This window comes from Pecten maximus, chromosome 5 (genome assembly GCF_902652985.1).
Source record: "Pecten maximus chromosome 5, xPecMax1.1, whole genome shotgun sequence".
NCBI lineage: Eukaryota > Metazoa > Mollusca > Bivalvia > Pectinida > Pectinidae > Pecten > Pecten maximus.
In genome coordinates, this window is record NC_047019.1 from 50,409,126 (window position 1) to 50,429,837 (window position 20,712).

Sequence of the window (20,712 nt, forward strand, 5' to 3'; positions counted from 1 at the left end):
TCTAGTTATATCATTACGGTACACCATATAGTTCAGACTGGTCTAGTTATATCATTACGGTACACCATATAGTCCAGACTGGTCTAGTTATATCATTACGGTACACCATATAGTTCAGACTAGTCTAGTTATATCATTACGGTACACCATATAGTCCAGACTGGTCTAGTTATATCATTACGGTACACCATATAGTCCAGACTGGTCTAGTTATATCATTACGGTACACCATATAGTCCAGACTAGTTAGTTATATCATTACGGTACACCATATAGTCCAGACTAGTCTAGTTATATCGTTACGGTACACCATATAGTCCAGACTAGTCTAGTTATATCGTTACGGTACACCATATAGTCCAGACTAGTTAGTTATATCATTACGGTACACCATATAGTCCAGACTAGTCTAGTTATATCATTACGGTACACCATATAGTCTAGACTGGTCTAGTTATATCATTACGGTACACCATATAGTCCAGACTAGTCTAGTTATATCATTACGGTACACCATATAGTCCAGACTGGTCTAGTTATATCATTACGGTACACCATATAGTCCAGAGTAGTTAGTTATATCAAAACGGTACACCATATAGTCCAGACTAGTCTAGTTATATCATTACGGTTCACCATATAGTCCAGACTAGTCTAGTTACACCATATGGTCCAGACTGGTCTAGTTATATCATTACGGTACACCATATAGTCCAGACTAGTCTAGTTACACCATATGGTCCAGACTGGTCTAGTTATATCGTTACGGTACACCATATAGTCCAGACTAGTCTAGTTATATCATTACGGTACACCATATAGTCCAGACTAGTCTAGTTATATCGTTACGGTACACCATATAGTCCAGACTAGTCTAGTTATATCGTTACGGTACACCATATAGTCCAGACTAGTTAGTTATATCATTACGGTACACCATATAGTCCAGACTAGTCTAGTTACACCATATAGTTCAGACTGGTCTAGTTATATCGTTACGGTACACCATATAGTCCAGACTAGTCTAGTTATATCATTACGGTACACCATATAGTCCAGACTAGTCTAGTTATATCATTACGGTACACCATATAGTCCAGACTAGTTAGTTATATCATTACGGTACACCATATAGTCCAGACTGGTCTAGTTATATCATTACGGTACACCATATAGTCCAGACTAGTCTAGTTATATCGTTACGGTACACCATATAGTCCAGACTGGTCTAGTTATATCATTACGGTACACCATATAGTCCAGACTAGTCTAGTTATATCATTACGGTACACCATATAGTCCAGACTGGTCTAGTTATATCGTTATGGTACACCATATAGTCCAGACTAGTCTAGTTATATCGTTACGGTACACCATATAGTCCAGACTAGTCTAGTTATATCATTACGGTACACCATATAGTCCAGACTAGTCTAGTTATATCATTACGGTACACCATATAGTCTAGACTGGTCTAGTTATATCATTACGGTACACCATATAGTCCAGACTAGTCTAGTTATATCGTTACGGTACACCATATAGTCCAGACTAGTTAGTTATATCATTACGGTACACCATATAGTCCAGACTGGTCTAGTTATATCATTACGGTACACCATATAGTCTAGACTGGTCTAGTTATATCATTACGGTACACCATATAGTCCAGACTAGTCTAGTTATATCGTTACGGTACACCATATAGTCTAGACTGGTCTAGTTATATCATTACGGTACACCATATAGTCCAGACTAGTCTAGTTATATCGTTACGGTACACCATATAGTCCAGACTAGTCTAGTTATATCGTTACGGTACACCATATAGTCCAGACTAGTTAGTTATATCATTACGGTACACCATATAGTCCAGGCTAGTCTAGTTATATCGTTATGGTACACCATATAGTCCAGACTAGTCTAGTTATATCGTTACGGTACACCATATAGTCCAAACTAGTCTAGTTATATCGTTACGGTACACCATATAGTCCAGACTAGTCTAGTTATATCAGTACAGTACACCATATAGTCCAGACTAGTCTAGTTATATCGTTACGGTACACCATATAGTCCAGACTAGTCTAGTTATATCGTTACGGTACACCATATAGTCCAAACTAGTCTAGTTATATCAGTACAGTACACCATATAGTCCAGACTAGTCTAGTTATATCGTTACGGTACACCATATAGTCCAGACTAGTCTAGTTATATCGTTACGGTACACCATATAGTCCAGACTAGTCTAGTTATATCATTACAGTACACCATATAGTCCAGACTAGTCTAGTTATATCATTACAGTACACCATATAGTCCAGACTAGTCTAGTTATATCATTACGGTACACCATATAGTCCAGACTAGTCTAGTTATATCGTTACGGTACACCATATAGTCCAGACTAGTCTAGTTATATCGTTACGGTACACCATATAGTCCAGACTAGTCTAGTTATATCATTACGGTACACCATATAGTCCAGACTAGTTAGTTATATCATTACGGTACACCATATAGTCTAGACTGGTCTAGTTATATCATTACGGTACACCATATAGTCCAGACTAGTCTAGTTATATCATTACGGTACACCATATAGTCCAGACTAGTCTAGTTATATCATTACGGTACACCATATAGTCCAGACTAGTCTAGTTATATCATTACGGTACACCATATAGTCTAGACTGGTCTAGTTATATCATTACGGTACACCATATAGTCTAGACTGGTCTAGTTATATCATTACGGTACACCATATAGTCCAGACTAGTCTAGTTATATCATTACGGTACACCATATAGTCCAGACTAGTTAGTTATATCATTACGGTACACCATATAGTCCAGACTAGTCTAGTTATATCATTACGGTACACCATATAGTCCATACTAGTCTAGTTATATCATTACGGTACACCATATAGTCCAGACTAGTCTAGTTATATCGTTACGGTACACCATATAGTCCAGACTAGTCTAGTTATATCATTACGGTACACCATATAGTCCAGACTAGTCTAGTTATATCATTACGGTACACCATATAGTCTAGACTGGTCTAGTTATATCATTACGGTACACCATATAGTCCAGACTGGTCTAGTTATATCATTACGGTACACTATATAGTCCAGACTAGTTAGTTATATCATTACGGTACATCATATAGTCCAGACTAGTTAGTTATATCATTACGGTACACCATATAGTCCAGACTGGTCTAGTTATATCATTACGGTACACCATATAGTCCAGACTAGTTAGTTATATCATTACGGTACACCATATAGTCCAGACTGGTCTAGTTATATCATTACGGTACACCATATAGTCCAGACTAGTCTAGTTATATCATTACGGTACACCATATAGTCTAGACTGGTCTAGTTATATCATTACGGTACACCATATAGTCTAGACTGGTCTAGTTATATCGTTACGGTACACCATATAGTCCAGACTAGTTAGTTATATCATTACGGTACACCATATAGTCCAGACTAGTCTAGTTATATCGTTACGGTACACCATATAGTCCAGACTAGTCTAGTTATATCATTACGGTACACCATATAGTCCAGACTAGTCTAGTTATATCAGTACAGTACACCATATAGTCCAGACTAGTCTAGTTATATCGTTACGGTACACCATATAGTCCAGACTAGTCTAGTTATATCAGTACAGTACACCATATAGTCCAGACTAGTCTAGTTATATCGTTACGGTACACCATATAGTCCAGACTAGTCTAGTTATATCATTACGGTACACCATATAGTCCAGACTAGTCTAGTTATATCGTTACGGTACACCATATAGTCTAGACTGGTCTAGTTATATCATTACGGTACACCATATAGTCCAGACTAGTCTAGTTATATCGTTACGGTACACCATATAGTCCAGACTAGTCTAGTTATATCGTTACGGTACACCATATAGTCTAGACTGGTCTAGTTATATCATTACGGTACACCATATAGTCCAGACTAGTCTAGTTATATCGTTACGGTACACCATATAGTCTAGACTGGTCTAGTTATATCATTACGGTACACCATATAGTCCAGACTAGTCTAGTTATATCATTACGGTACACCATATAGTCCAGACTAGTCTAGTTATATCGTTACGGTACACCATATAGTCTAGACTGGTCTAGTTATATCATTACGGTACACCATATAGTCCAGACTAGTCTAGTTATATCAGTACAGTACACCATATAGTCCAGACTAGTCTAGTTATATCGTTACGGTACACCATATAGTCCAGACTAGTCTAGTTATATCAGTACAGTACACCATATAGTCCAGACTAGTCTAGTTATATCAGTACAGTACACCATATAGTCCAGACTAGTCTAGTTATATCGTTACGGTACACCATATAGTCTAGACTGGTCTAGTTATATCATTACGGTACACCATATAGTCCAGACTAGTCTAGTTATATCAGTACAGTACACCATATAGTCCAGACTAGTCTAGTTATATCGTTACGGTACACCATATAGTCTAGACTGGTCTAGTTATATCATTACGGTACACCATATAGTCCAGACTAGTCTAGTTATATCATTACGGTACACCATATAGTCCAGACTAGTCTAGTTATATCGTTACGGTACACCATATAGTCCAGACTAGTCTAGTTATATCAGTACAGTACACCATATAGTCCAGACTAGTCTAGTTATATCGTTACGGTACACCATATAGTCCAGACTAGTCTAGTTATATCGTTACGGTACACCATATAGTCCAGACTAGTCTAGTTATATCGTTACGGTACACCATATAGTCCAGACTAGTCTAGTTATATCGTTACGGTACACCATATAGTCCAGACTAGTTAGTTATATCGTTACGGTACACCATATAGTCCGACTAGTCTAGTTATATCGTTACGGTACACCATATAGTCCAGACTAGTCTAGTTATATCATTACGGTACACCATATAGTCCAGACTAGTCTAGTTATATCATTACGGTACACCATATAGTCTAGACTGGTCTAGTTATATCATTACGGTACACCATATAGTCCAGACTAGTCTAGTTATATCATTACGGTACACCATATAGTCTAGACTGGTCTAGTTATATCATTACGGTACACCATATAGTCCAGACTAGTCTAGTTATATCATTACGGTACACCATATAGTCTAGACTGGTCTAGTTATATCATTACGGTACACCATATAGTCCAGACTAGTCTAGTTATATCATTACGGTACACCATATAGTCCAGACTAGTTAGTTATATCATTACGATACACCATATAGTCCAGACTAGTTAGTTATATCGTTACGGTACACCATATAGTCCAGACTGGTCTAGTTATATCGTTACGGTACACCATATAGTCCAGACTAGTCTAGTTATATCATTTCGGTACACCATATAGTCCAGACTAGTTAGTTATATCGTTACGGTACACCATATAGTCTAGACTGGTCTAGTTATATCATTACGGTACACCATATAGTCTCGACTAGTCTAGTTATATCATTACGGTACACCATATAGTCCAGACTAGTCTAGTTATATCATTACGGTACACCATATAGTCCAGACTGGTCTAGTTATATCGTTACGGTACACCATATAGTCCAGACTAGTTAGTTATATCATTACGGTACACCATATAGTCCAGACTAGTCTAGTTATATCATTACGGTACACCATATAGTCTAGACTGGTCTAGTTATATCATTACGGTACACCATATAGTCCAGACTAGTCTAGTTATATCATTACGGTACACCATATAGTCCAGACTAGTCTAGTTATATCATTACGGTACACCATATAGTCCAGACTAGTTAGTTATATCGTTACGGTACACCATATAGTCCAGACTGGTCTAGTTATATCGTTACGGTACACCATATAGTCCAGACTGGTCTAGTTATATCATTTCGGTACACAATATAGTCCAGACTAGTTAGTTATATCGTTACGGTACACCATATAGTCTAGACTGGTCTAGTTATATCATTACGGTACACCATATAGTCTAGACTAGTCTAGTTATATCATTACGGTACACCATATAGTCCAGACTAGTCTAGTTATATCATTACGGTACACCATATAGTCCAGACTAGTCTAGTTATATCATTACGGTACACCATATAGTCTAGACTAGTCTAGTTATATCATTACAGTACACCATATAGTCCAGACTAGTTAGTTATATCGTTACGGTACACCATATAGTCCAGACTAGTTAGTTATATCGTTACGGTACACCATATAGTCCAGACTAGTCTAGTTATATCGTTACGGTACACCATATAGTCCAGACTGGTCTAGTTATATCGTTACGGTACACCATATAGTCCAGACTGGTCTAGTTATATCGTTACGGTACACCATATAGTCCAGACTGGTCTAGTTATATCGTTACGGTACACCATATAGTCCAGACTAGTCTAGTTATATCGTTACGGTACACCATATAGTCCAGACTGGTCTAGTTATATCGTTACGGTACACCATATAGTCTAGACTGGTCTAGTTATATCATTACGGTACACCATATAGTCCAGACTAGTCTAGTTATATCATTACGGTACACCATATAGTCCAGACTAGTTAGTTATATCGTTACGGTACACCATATAGTCCAGACTGGTCTAGTTATATCATTACGGTACACCATATAGTCCAGACTGGTCTAGTTATATCGTTACGGTACACCATATAGTCCAGACTGGTCTAGTTATATCATTACGGTACACCATATAGTCCAGACTAGTCTAGTTATATCATTACGGTACACCATATAGTCCAGACTAGTCTAGTTATATCATTACGGTACACCATATAGTCCAGACTAGTTAGTTATATCATTACGGTACACCATATAGTCTAGACTGGTCTAGTTATATCATTACGGTACACCATATAGTCCAGACTGGTCTAGTTATATCATTACGGTACACCATATAGTCCAGACTAGTTAGTTATATCGTTACGGTACACCATATAGTCCAGACTGGTCTAGTTATATCGTTACGGTACACCATATAGTCCAGACTAGTCTAGTTATATCATTATGGTACACCATATAGTCCAGACTGGTCTAGTTATATCATTACGGTACATCATATAGTCCAGACTAGTTAGTTATATCATTACGGTACACCATATAGTCCAGACTAGTCTAGTTATATCATTACGGTACACCATATAGTCCAGACTAGTCTAGTTATATCATTACGGTACACCATATAGTCCAGACTAGTCTAGTTATATCATTACGGTACATCATATAGTCCAGACTAGTTAGTTATATCATTACGGTACACCATATAGTCCAGACTGGTCTAGTTATATCATTACGGTACACCATATAGTCCAGACTGGTCTAGTTATATCATTACGGTACACAATATAGTCTAGACTAGTTAGTTATATCGTTACGGTACACCATATAGTCCAGACTAGTCTAGTTATATCATTACGGTACATCATATAGTCCAGACTAGTTAGTTATATCATTACGGTACACCATATAGTCCAGACTAGTCTAGTTATATCATTACGGTACACCATATAGTCCAGACTAGTCTAGTTATATCATTACGGTACACCATATAGTCCAGACTAGTCTAGTTATATCATTACGGTACACCATATAGTCCAGAAGGCTGCCTCCATTAATTTGTTTTTGTTGAGTTCATTAGTAATGTATGATACACTCCCGAAATGTTATCTTCCGAGAAAATAAAAGGGTTACAACATTTAACAATCCTACCCAGTTTCGCGATTGCCATTATAGATATCGTCTGTTCACCGAACACTTACTGCGAAGGATCATAACCGACGGTTACTGAAGTGTTTGTAGCTGCATTCCTCGTCTATTTCGGTGATATATCGTAGATGTCTACCCTGGTTCTTATTTTGAGAACGCGATATTACTAACATCTTAGAGTTACAGACAATCTTGTAGATAACTCAAGTTTCCGAGCACAGCTCTTTGTTACTTTGCTGATTAAGGCCAAGTTGTATAGCCAACGTTCATTTCAAATACAATTTTAGATTAAACGGTGAAAATAGCTAGCAATGCATCTGAAGTTTAATTAAAGTGTGCCAAGCAAGATTTTTAGTGTTGTTACCACCTCGTGTATCCTATAGTACCACTCGTAGATGTCCAAAACTACCAAAGATCAGAATACTTAGTATCAGATCGTGTCGACAGATGTTCTACCCTGGTTTTGTCTGTGAGCATTATGACGTCTCCAGCTGGTATGAAGTATTTGGTTTTAGATGGTACAACGCTCCGTGGGTTGACTACAATGGTGTGGTATACACTACCATGGTATGACTACATTGTATGGTGTGGTATACACTACCATGGTATAACTATATTGTATGGTGTGGTATACACTGCCCTGGTATGACTACATTGTATGGTGTGGTATACACTGTCATGTATAACTACATTGTATGGTGTGGTATACACTGCCATGGTATGACTACATTGTATGGTGTGGTATACACTACCATGGTATGACTACATTGTATGGTGTGGTATACACTACCATGGTATGACTACATTGTATGGTGTGGTATACACTTCCATGGTATGACTACATTGTATGGTGTGGTATACACTACCATGGAATGACTACATTGTATGGTGTGGTATACACTTCCATGGTATGACTACATTGTATGGTGTGGTATACACTGTCATGGTATGACTACATTGTATGGTGTGGTATACACTGCCATGGTATGACTACATTGTATGGTGTGGTATACACTGTCATGGTATGACTACATTGTATGGTGTGGTATACACTGCCATGGTATGACTACATTGTATGGTGTGGTATACACTGCCATGGTATGACTACATTGTATGGTGTGGTATACACTACCATGGTATGACTACATTGTATGGTGTGGTATACACTACCATGGTATGACTACATTGTATGATGTGGTATACACTGCCATGGTATGACTACATTGTATGGTGTGGTATACACTGCCATGGTATGACTATATTGTATGGTGTGGTATACACTGCCATGGTATGACTACATTGTATGGTGTGGTATACACTGCCATGGTATGACTACATTGTATGGTGTGATATACACTACCATGGTATGACTATATTGTATGGTGTGGTATCTTAACATTAATAATATCATTGTATAATTGTACTGTAAGATGGGTACAAACGTACTTTATGTGTGAATATATCATTGTAATGGTGTATGCCGTCAATAGAAGGGTTCGCTATACACAGTATCGGATATGTCCATCTGTGATGTATTCCGTCAATAGAAGGGTTCGCTATACACAGTATCAGACATGTCCATCTGTGATATATTCCGTCAATAGAAGGGTTCGCTATACACAGTATCGGACATGTCCATCTGTGATGTATTCCGTCAATAGAAGGGTTCGCTATACACAGTATCGGATATGTCCATCTGTGATGTATTCCGTCAATAGAAGGGTTCGCTATACACAGTATCGGATATGTCCATCTGTGATGTATTCCGTCAATAGAAGGGTTCGCTATACACAGTATCAGACATGTCCATCTGTGATGTATTCCGTCAATAGAAGGGTTCGCTATACACAGTATCAGATTTGTCCATCTGTGATGTATTCCGTCAATAGAAGGGTTCGCTATACACAGTATCGGATATGTCCATCTGTGATGTATTCCGTCAATAGAAGGGTTCGCTATACACAGTATCAGATATGTCCATCTGTGATGTATTCCGTCAATAGAAGGGTTCGCTATACACAGTATCAGATTTGTCCATCTGTGATGTATTCCGTCAATAGAAGGGTTCGCTATACACAGTATCGGATATGTCCATCTGTAATGTATTCCGTCAATAGAAGGGTTCGCTATACACAGTATCAGACATGTCCATCTGTGATATATTCCGTCAATAGAAGGGTTCGCTATACACAGTATCAGACATGTCCATCTGTGATATATTCCGTCAATAGAAGGGTTCGCTATACACAGTATCAGACATGTCCATCTGTGATATATTCCGTCAATAGAAGGGTTCGCTATACACAGTATCAGACATGTCCATCTGTGATATATTCCGTCAATAGAAGGGTTCCCTATACACAGTATCAGATATGTCCATCTGTGATATATTCCGTCAATAGAAGGGTTCGCTATACACAGTATCAGATATGTCCATCTGTGATAGTCGGTTATATCCACATCATTTTCCTGTAACATCAGTGACGTCAGGATTAACATGGAGTTATAGTGTTTTGTCAGTGTGTATTGTAGTCATCATTACTCTCAAGTGTCTCTGTATTTTGTGCAATCCCTTGATAACGATGGAAACCATATCTAGAATTCTAGCTAATAACTCTTCTGCAATTAATCAGATTACCGTTAATTGATAATGATGTCTTCCGTCCTCGATTTCAATATGAGAACTTCTGAAGTACCATCGTGCACGACCATACATCCGGCTCAGCTTGTTAACCAACCGAGATGTTTTATATCAAACCTTCCATTATTGGTAACATCCAACAAGGGCCATATCATAAAACTCCAGAAGTAAAATTAATAGAATGTCGAATTGAGAAATCTGTATTCAATGTTCCATGCCCGTCAATTTATATGTCTTATTTTGGACCGTCGAAGGCCACACCTATATTTAGGTGTTGAGATTTTTATGATAAATGCTTTAGAGTGAATTAAAATCATAATGTTACATAAACAGTTGACAACACATATCGAACCAATGAACCATGGCGATCTATTTTGGTGCTGGAATTATTGGAATCAAAATAGGTCACGTGATATTTTACCTGTATTTTTAGCTCATACTCAATTTATTCTGTGGTCTGAAGCATTATTGCGTGCATTCGCAGTTTTATGTTAGTGGCACCATTCCAGAAGGTTGACAAGTGCAATGAGAGTCTAAAATATCTAAAATGTAGAGGTAGCTGTTCAAAGCACAGCACCTAAACCCCACCATAACGACGTTGTCTCTTCGTCTCCATATAATAATAAATCCCTCTATAGCCCCTATACTACAGTTAAATCGTCGTGTTTCTGTACCGCGGGGTTTACATTTAAATCGTCCTGTTTCTGTACCGAGGGCTTCGTTCACACAAGAAGACCTTTTTGTCGATTTGTTGGCGTGTCTTGCTGAATATTACCAGCAGAAGTCGACCACATGTGAACCACCATTAGCAAAATAAAATCTTGGCTACATTTCCGACCTCTGGTTTTCGAAAGGAGAAAGCGATGTGCTAAATCTCGGGCAGATCATTAAAGAGGTGCAATTCCTTTAGTGGTAAACACGTCACCAATAAAGGCTCGAGACAGCACTTCCGTCGCCATCTCGACCACGCTGTTACCCGCCTAGTGCAGTTATACACGCGCTGAAATACTTTACAAGAGTTTGATATTCAGAGAGAAACAGCGATACTTAATAGGATTTTGATTGGTGTAATTTGGTCCGAGTTTTAGCCTCTACAACTGCTGATGATATTTTTCTGATGACATATGGCTGCCAGTCACACGAATTATACGGGTATCTTGTTCTATAAACCGACAATATGTCGTTCATGGAAATAACACCATTCATAAACACTGAATAAGAAATCAACCATAATGTGTATATGTTGTGACAATAAATCATTTTCTAGGAGATAAAGATGCATATTTATATCAATCCTTGTTGGGAGAGGAACGATAGGAGCTGACGAGGCATTCTAATAACAACATCACAAACTGAAGTCATATTAATGTCGGAGAGTATTGCTTTCATTTCCATTCCATTTTCTAAATTGTCGTGCCCATTACATGTACTAAGTGCCTTCTGTTATAAAACCTCTTTGTAGAATCTGGAGGAATACTTTTTTTTTAAAACATTCCCCGTTACTCTGTCCTCTCCTGACACTGTTCGCCTCTCTGGCCAATCTCGTCTATTTGTCCTCTGATCCATCTCGTCTATCTGTCCTCTGACCTATCTCGTTTATCTGTCCTCTGATCCATCTCGTCTATCTGTCCTTTGATCCATCTCGACTATCTGTCCCCTGATCAATCTCGTCTATCTATCCTCTGATCCATCTCGTCTATCTGTCCTTTGATCCATCTCGTCTATCTGTCCTTTGATCCATCTCGTCTATCTGTCCTTTGATCCATCTCGTCTATCTGTCCTCTGATCCATCTCGTCTATCTGTCCTCTGATCCATCTCTCGTCTATCTGTCCCATGATCAATCTCGACTATCTGTCCTCTGATCCAACTCGTCTATTTGTCCGCTGATCCATCTCGTCTATCTGTCCTCTGATACCTCTCGCCTCTCTGTGGTCTCTTGCCTCTTTGCCTCCTTCTGCCTCTCCTACCTATCGCGCCTTTCTGTCCCACATCTCTTGTCCATTATTGCCTGTCTGCCCCTCTCGCCTCTGTATCCTATCCCGTCTCTCTCCCCTATAGTATCTCTGTTCCCTCCTGTCTCTATACTCCCTCGCCTCTATATCATCCCTCGCCTTTCTGTTCCGTCCTTCCTCTGTCCCCTCCTTCCTCTCTACTCTATCGCGCCTTTTTGTCATCTCTCGCGTGTCTGCCACTTCATGCCCCCCTGTCACGTCCCGCCTCACTGTCTCGTCCCGCCTCCCTGTCTCGTCCCGCTTCTCTCATCTCTGTCCCCTTCCTTCTGTCTGCCCTTCCTGTCTCTCGGACCCCTCTCGCCTCTCTCCTCTCTGTCCCCTGCCTTCTGTCTGCCCCCTCTCGCCTCTCTGTCCCCTTCCTTCTGTCTGCCCTTCCTGTCTCTCGGACCCCTCCCGCCTCTCTCCTCTCTGTCCCCTGCCTTCTGTCTGTCCCCTCTCGCCTCTCGCCTCTCTGTCCCCTTCCTTCTGTCTGCCCTTCCTGTCTCTCGGACCCCTCTCGCCTCTCTCCTCTCTGTCCCCTTCCTTCTGTCTGCCCTTCCTGTCTCTCGGACCCCTCTCGCCTCTCTCCTCTCTGTCCCCTGCCTTCTGTCTGCCCTTCCTGTCTCTCGGACCCCTCTCGCCTCTCTCCTCTCTGTCCCCTGCCTTCTGTCTGCCCTTCCTGTCTCTCGGACCCCTCTCGCCTCTCTGTCCCCTGCCTTCCGTCTGCCCTTCCTGTCTCTCGGACCCCTCCCGCCTCTCTCCTCTCTATCCCCTGCATTTCTGTCTGCCCTTCCTGTCTCTCGGACCCCTCTCGCCTCTCTCCTCCCTGTCCCTGCCTTTCTGTCCCCTCCTTCCTCTGTCTCCTTCTACATCTCTACTTTATCTCGTCACTTTTTAAAAATAAAGCTTGTTGTTGTAAAACTTTCTGAAATGAAAATGCGGCCACAGAACATGCCTATACATATTCCTCTCTGTATTGCAGTGAAAAACATCAATGTCAAAATCTAAAACATCTTCTGGTAACATTTTGAATATCGGATCAGTTTAAAATGTCGCATACACAACTATACCTAACTGGAATTCATATTGAATACGTCCATGAAGTTTCAAGAAGAAGCGATGACGAAACAAAATAGAATGTGTTATATGTGTATACCAAGCTGCTCATCTCGGTGTAGAAACATCTAATGAAAGGGAAATAACTCGTATGAATTCAGACATAATCCTGCAGACTCGCAGGAGGTATCATTACCATTTATTATCACATATTTGTTATTAATTAGTACGAGGTACAATATAATAACCATTTATCATTATATAACAGGTGTATTGCTATTTCTCATCAGGGAGTTTTCGTGCCGTTGTGGGCTACCTTGAGAGTTCGAGTATTGTCTTGGAACTACTTAAAAGTTGTTTGTTTTTGTTACCACTTTCTTATTTGCTATTCCGTATTTGTTATATGCCAACTTACAGGACGCAGAAGACGACTGAGCCAATTGTACCTTGTATATATCAAGAATAAAAGCAAAACTCAAGCAACTTTAAAAAATGGTATAACACCTCCCTCAAGACTCTCTAAAAACCTCTCTCAAAAATAGGAGGCCTATGGGGCCTGCATTTCTCACCTGAATATTTAATTAATTACGGCAAAGCACTCCAAGTTATATTTGCCTACACATTTTGTACCTCTAAATCAAACTAGAACATCTATATCTATATAGGTTGGCAAGTGCCCCCTCGTGTGGCTATATATCCCATAACCCCCATTGTTTGATTCCGACAAACTTGGATTTTCACGAAATGATAATCAATGAAAAGATACCACTTCGCCCTTGATTTTTGACCCAGTCAACTGTTTAATTCCGACCAATTTTGATTTTCACGAAATGATAATCCTAAATCTGACCCTTACCTGTGATCCAAGTACCTTGACCTGTGGTCAGTTAACTTTTTATATAATTCTGGCTAGCTTCGGTTCAAAATATCATCAGAAAATGTTCACCAGTGCAAAAGATACAAAATTTGGCCCTGGTCTTGACCTTTGATCTTGACTTCTGGTAAGTTAACCGGTTGCTTAATTCGGACCCACCGTTTATATAAAATCGGTTCCCATCACCCAAGGATGCTTCGGACTTTTGTACCAAATCCTTTCAATTGTACAGAAGAAGGATTTAAAATAATTTACTTTATTTCCCCTCTCGGGCCGCGCCCTGCAGGCCTCTGGGGCACTAATCTTTGGAACAAATTGGTTCCCTTTCACTAAGGTAGCACACTACAGTAGGACAGCCTGGCCATGGGCGATTTTATTTGTTAAGCAAATAACTCCTGTATTATGATATGCATAAAAAAAATCAAAAAAATAAATGTACACTATAATTGGTATATTCAGTATGAGGAAGTACATACAGGCTTCACATTTGTTAAAACAAAAATTAATAAATTGGTTCTGGATTTTAAATTTGCAGATTTTCAGAAAGTGTGTTACACAGGAAATTTTGTTTTGCCTAAAGCAAAACAATAGAAGCTCATAGTCAAGGTAAGATAGCTGGAAAACTTAATGTTCAACATATGTCAAAACAAGATTACTTAGTAATTCTATCTTTGGGATAGAGATATTTGATTTCAAATAGGTTTCAGAAAAAAAATGTGTAGATAATTGTGTCATTTTGGGTCAAATATCATAATATTTTGGGTCAAATATCATAATATTTTGGGTCAAATATCATAATATTTTGCAATTTTTAAGTTGTTACCATGGTATTCACAGCTCTAAAAAACACAGAAAAAATAAGTTTACTTATCCTTCAGAGCTGTATTAACATTGCAAGTGTTGTACAGATTACAAATATATTTATACTTTATTAGAGGTTATATGTAAGGTTAACTGGCAATGTTTACATATCTAAAACATGTGCCATATTTTTCAGAATTGGGCATTTTTACTGTACACTGCTACCAAAAAGGCCAATCCATAGTGACCATCATAAGTAGTAACTATTTTTAGGAAAAGTTGGCAGTTGACAGATGACAGATGACGTACGGACGACGGACGCCGTTACATTAGCTCACCGGTCACTCACACCAGGCGAGATAGATAAAATGGTCGCTAGTTGACAGTCCTTTATACAATTATCAACACAAAACATTCTAAGACTTATTAATCTCAGTTACTACCACAATCTAATTATAAATAAATATATGTTAAACTTGACCACTAACACAATCAAATAATAGCTAAACATATGTTATACTTGACCACTAACACAATGTAATAATATCTAATTACGAGGGATGATTGATATGTTGTGAGCTTCGTATTGAAGGAGGTACTCACGGATGTTTTTTTTAAGACCTTCTATTGTCTGACTATTTACAAAATGGACAAAATCGGTTAGGGTTAGGGTGAAGAGTCTAGTCATTGCCATAACTGCCGTTCACGATTGTGGCTTTAAATTGATTGAGCACCCGTCTTATTCCCCTGATCTCGCTGCATCAGACTAGCTATTTCAGGCACCCTGACCCTTACTTGCAGTGGATGACTTTCTGAATATCTAAGAAAAGGAATTCTATAAAAGTGACATTAAGGCCCTTAAACAGCGCTGGTAAAAGTGTATAGATATTGAAGGAGATATTGAAAAATAATACAATATGTCCGGCAAAATTCAACTCCTTCAATACGAGGCTCACAACTTATCAATCAGCCCTTGAATAAACCTGTCTCTGACCACATCACTATTTATAAACCAGACCCTAGGGATCTATTTATAAACCAGACCCTATGGATCTATTTATAAACCCGTCCCTATGGATCTAGTTATAAACCAGACCCTATGGATCTATTTATAAACAAGTCCCTATGGATCTATTTATAAACCCATCCCTATGGATCTAGTTATAAACCAGTCCCTATGGATCTATTTATAAACCAGTCCCTATGGATCTATTTATAAACCAGTCCCTATGGATCTATTTATAAACCAGACCCTAGGGATCTATTTATAAACCAGTCCCTATGGATCTATTTATAAACCCGTCCCTATGGATCTAGTTATAAACCAGTCCCTATGGATCTATTTATAAACCAGTCCCTAGGGATCTATTTATAAACCCGTCCCTAGGGAGCTATTTATAAACCAGTCCCTGAAGAATGACCACATAGCTTTTTAAGTATCATCCCCAGACTGAAGTGATGTATATCTACACCCGACATGGACAATCCCACTGCCTTAACAGTGTAACTCCTATCAATTACATAACTTAAAATGTTGTACTCTTTACCTCCGCAATCGTCATTAAGAGACCTCTTCGTATTAATTTTCTTTATTTTCAAATATGTGAGTGTTTAGTTTGCCCAAGATGACTTGTAGAATCCTTGCATCATCCAAAACCCGCACTGATATGAGTGATAGCTCTTGACAATGGACGTTGTGTCGTTCAGGAGAGCGATGTTATTTGGGAATGGCCGCCACGCTGCAGTGTGGGGGCGGCCATCATGAACAAATGACATCACTTCCTGTCTAATATTGGCCTCGAACAAATAGTCAGCTGTGGTAGGGTGGTCTATCAGGTCTTTGATGGCACCAAAAAACGCGTAGACATCCCACGTATGGAAAGCATACACGTAACCATAGATAGTAGAGGACGGCTGATAAACCCCGACGTATCGGTACACTGGGGACTTACTGGCTGACGCGTACAGAGCCAGCATGTCATTCCCACATCCAACTCTTAGGTCCGATACCATGCATGCTAACTGGTACCTCGGGTTAACGTCGCCGACGGGATACAAATGGAGAGCCATGTCCGCTAAATCATCGCTGTATGTGCCGAGATATTCTCGCACGTGAGCTTCGTATGCTGCCCAGCTTCCATTTCCAGGGACCACGTCATCCAGTTCTTGCGCCATAGTACCTTAACGAAATCGACACATCGAGAAACCTATCACCAGGGCTATTTATAGTTACTGATAGTGTGAGTTGTGTGAAATCTGTTTATTGGTTTTCTATCGCGTTATAATTAGTATATACATACACTATTAATAAACAAAGAGTAGACTTGTAGCATGACGTGAACCTACCTATATATATATATATGTACATGTAATATGACGTGGGACTTACCTATATATATATGTACATGTAATATGACGTGAACCTACCTATATATATATATATACATGTAATATGACGTGGGACTTACCTATATATATATATATACATGTAATATGACGTGAACCTACCTATATATATATGTACATGTAATATGACGTGAACCTACCTATATATATATATATACATGTAATATGACGTGAACCTACCTATATATATATGTACATGTAATATGACGTGAACCTACCTATATATATATGTACATGTAACATGACGTGAACCTACCTATATATATATGTACATGTAACATGACGTGAACCTACCTATATATATATGTACATGTAACATGACGTGGGACTTACCTATATATATATATGTACATGTAATATGACGTGGAACTTACCTATATATGTACATGTAATATGACGTGAACCTACCTATATATATATGTACATGTAATATGACGTGAACCTACCTATATATATATATATATATGTACATGTAATATGACGTGGGACTTACCTATATATATATGTACATGTAACATGACGTGAACCTACCTATATATATATATACATGTAACATGACGTGAACCTACCTATATATATATGTACATATGACGTGAACCTACCTATATATGTACATGCAATATGACGTGGAACTTACCTATCAGGAGAGGGATGTCGTTCGCCGTACCATGGAGCCATGCATCATCAGGAGACTCCGGCAACACGAAACCTGTTTTGGAATAAAATACGGATTTAAGCATTGAATACAAATTGGGTTAACACTAAAGAAGGGTTTATTTATTTATTTAACCGGTTACCGCTATAACGGCCTTTTACCTGAAGAAAAAGAAACACTGTCGGTCACCCAAGGTCCTGACCCTCATAGGCAGAGACCTGGGGGAGATTGGTACAGATAATCTCGTTTAGGCTACAATCAATTAAATGCCGCCATACATAATCGAATTAACTTCATATCTCTTTTGTGTGAAACATATTTTAGGTGTCCCCGTCATGGAGGCCGCCGCCAAAACCTGCCATGTATGTGCTACTTCTGATCAATGAATTCAACGGACACATACATGTATTGGCTTTCATGATAGTGTCGATGTCTGATTTTGAAAGTTTCAAATATTGGACAATTCTAAAGAACGTGATAAATACCATCTATAACCGGAAGTGCGCCATCATGAACGCCTCGTTTTGGCAGTATATACTGGTCGTTCTGGTGCCAGTTAGGAAAGGACTCCCACTCGACTGCCTTGGTCACCTCTAAAGCAGACAGCTGTTGGAGACACGTGATATTAGTACATCCGGTGTTATTTAGGAAGCTAAGGTTGTCGCGGGAAGCCTGGGCCAAGCTCGTGGTAAATATGGGTGATCCGCTGAGAATCCAGGCTTTGGAGAACAGATTCCTGGATAGAGGCGATGTAACTAGGGCGATCACGGCGGTGGCTCCTCCACTCTGACCGAATAATGTCACCTATACAGAAATTCAACAATGTCACATACCTAAACTTGGATATATGTAGAAAAATATAATTTATGCAGGAAAGTAGAAAACTACTTCCACTACAGTTAGTTCGTGTGTTTTTCCTTAAAATCGCAACTACTTTTGAAAAACACTGACTTCATCAAATACGGATAAAACCGAACATGTATGTATGTTTTTATCGTGGACAAATCCTCTTTAAATGTTCAGTTCAATACGCCTATTTATATTGTTAAAATATCTCTCTGCGTTTATTGCCGTAGGAGTGTTATATCCTCTGGTATATATCTATACCTGTATCTTATCAAACTTACATTTGTAAGGTACCAGTAGTTTTAATTACCTTTTTGGGATCACCTCCGAAGTTGACAATGTTTTCCTGAACCCATTGCAAGGCCAGTATCTGGTCCAAGAAACCGTAGTTGCCCGAAGTGTTGGTTTTTGAGTTCTGTGATAAGATATCCAGCGCCATAAACCCGAACGCCTGTAGACGATAGTTCATGCTAACATACACTACCTGTGTGTCACGTGCCAATTCCTCTGTGGGAGAGTATGACTCGTCATGACTACTGCCGTATTCCAGATTGCCTCCGTGGACGAACACCATGACCGGAAGTCTTTCCGTGGGGCCAACGGAAGGGGACCACACGTTCAAGTGGAGACAGTCCTCCGTACCGACAACGCCAGTGGCATCGTCGTTTAACTGTACACACTGGGAAAGGAATGTTGTCGCGTTATACGTACCAGACCAACAGGTCCCATCTGATTGGTTGAGAGGTTCAGGAGGCTGCCAACGTCGACTTCCAGTTGGAGGACGGGCATAAGGTATGCTTTTATAAGAGTACCCGTTACCGTTGTGGAGTCCCATCACCTGACCGCATGTTGTCGTCACTATAGAGACGTTAGGGTGGATATGTTGTTCTGGCTCGAAGATGAACAAGTGTACGACCTGAACAAAACAGATCAGATGAAGCCAAACTCGGGTCATCATTGTCTGAAAAAAAAGTAATGAATGAATATCTGTAATGTATTATACATAATGACTGATAGTTTTCTTACAAAACATCAAAATATTACTATTACAGCTTGAAATAATGTAACGTCGAAAATCTCACTTTCTATCACAGTATTTTCCATATCCATCTGTATTGTATTGTTTTATATGGTCGTTCTATATGCTGATTTGAAAACCTATGTCAATATTTGAAAACTAAATTATGTACTGTTACCGACATATTTACTGTCCGTACTAGTGTATGGTGGTACCGATGGTGAACTGTCCGTACTAGTGTATGGTGTTACCGATGGTGAACTGTCCGTACTAGTGTATGGTGGTACCCGATGGTGAACTGTCCGTACTAGTGTATGGTGGTACCGATGGTGAACTGTCCGTACCAGTGTATGGTGTTACCGATGGTGAACTGTCCGTACTAGTGTATGGTGGTACCGATGGTGAACTGTCCGTACTAGTGTATGGTGGTACCGATGGTGAACTGTCCGTACTAGTGTATGGTGGTACCGATGGTGAACTGTCCGTACTAGGTATGGTGGTACCGATGGTGAACTGTCCGTACTAGTGTATGGTGGTACCAATGGTGAACTGTCCGTACTAGTGTATGGTGATACCAGATGCGTTGAACTGTCCGTACTAGTGTATGGTGGTACCGATGGTGAACTGTCGTACTAGTGTA

At 39.3% G+C, this 20,712-nt stretch overlaps 2 protein-coding genes across 2 annotated transcripts; both read right to left on the minus strand.

Annotated features, from left to right (window-relative positions):
• Positions 1 to 12,618: 12,618 nt before the first annotated feature.
• Positions 12,619 to 13,194, minus strand: LOC117328520 (translation initiation factor IF-2-like). The gene has a single exon (XM_033886056.1). It carries the CDS (start codon positions 13,192 to 13,194, stop codon positions 12,619 to 12,621), a length of 576 nt encoding a protein of 191 aa, XP_033741947.1.
• Positions 13,195 to 18,673: 5,479 nt separating this feature from the next.
• Positions 18,674 to 20,009, minus strand: LOC117328521 (acetylcholinesterase-like). The gene is made up of 2 exons (XM_033886057.1): positions 19,365 to 20,009; positions 18,674 to 19,012 (listed from the first exon to the last, which is right to left on the minus strand). The coding sequence occupies exons 1-2, from the start codon at positions 20,007 to 20,009 to the stop codon at positions 18,674 to 18,676; spliced, it is 984 nt and encodes a 327-aa protein (XP_033741948.1).
• Positions 20,010 to 20,712: the final 703 nt, after the last annotated feature.

Excerpts from the sequence above, each read along its gene's own strand:
- LOC117328520 (XM_033886056.1), bottom strand. The coding sequence starts at position 13,194 with ATGCAGGGGATAGAGAGGAGAGAGGCGGGAGGGGTCCGAGAGACAGGA.
- LOC117328521 (XM_033886057.1), bottom strand. The coding sequence starts at position 20,009 with ATGACCCGAGTTTGGCTTCATCTGATCTGTTTTGTTCAGGTCGTACAC. Across the intron at positions 19,013-19,364 it reads TCGGAGGTGATCCCAAAAAG|GTGACATTATTCGGTCAGAG; the intron begins GTAATTAAAACT and ends ATTTCTGTATAG.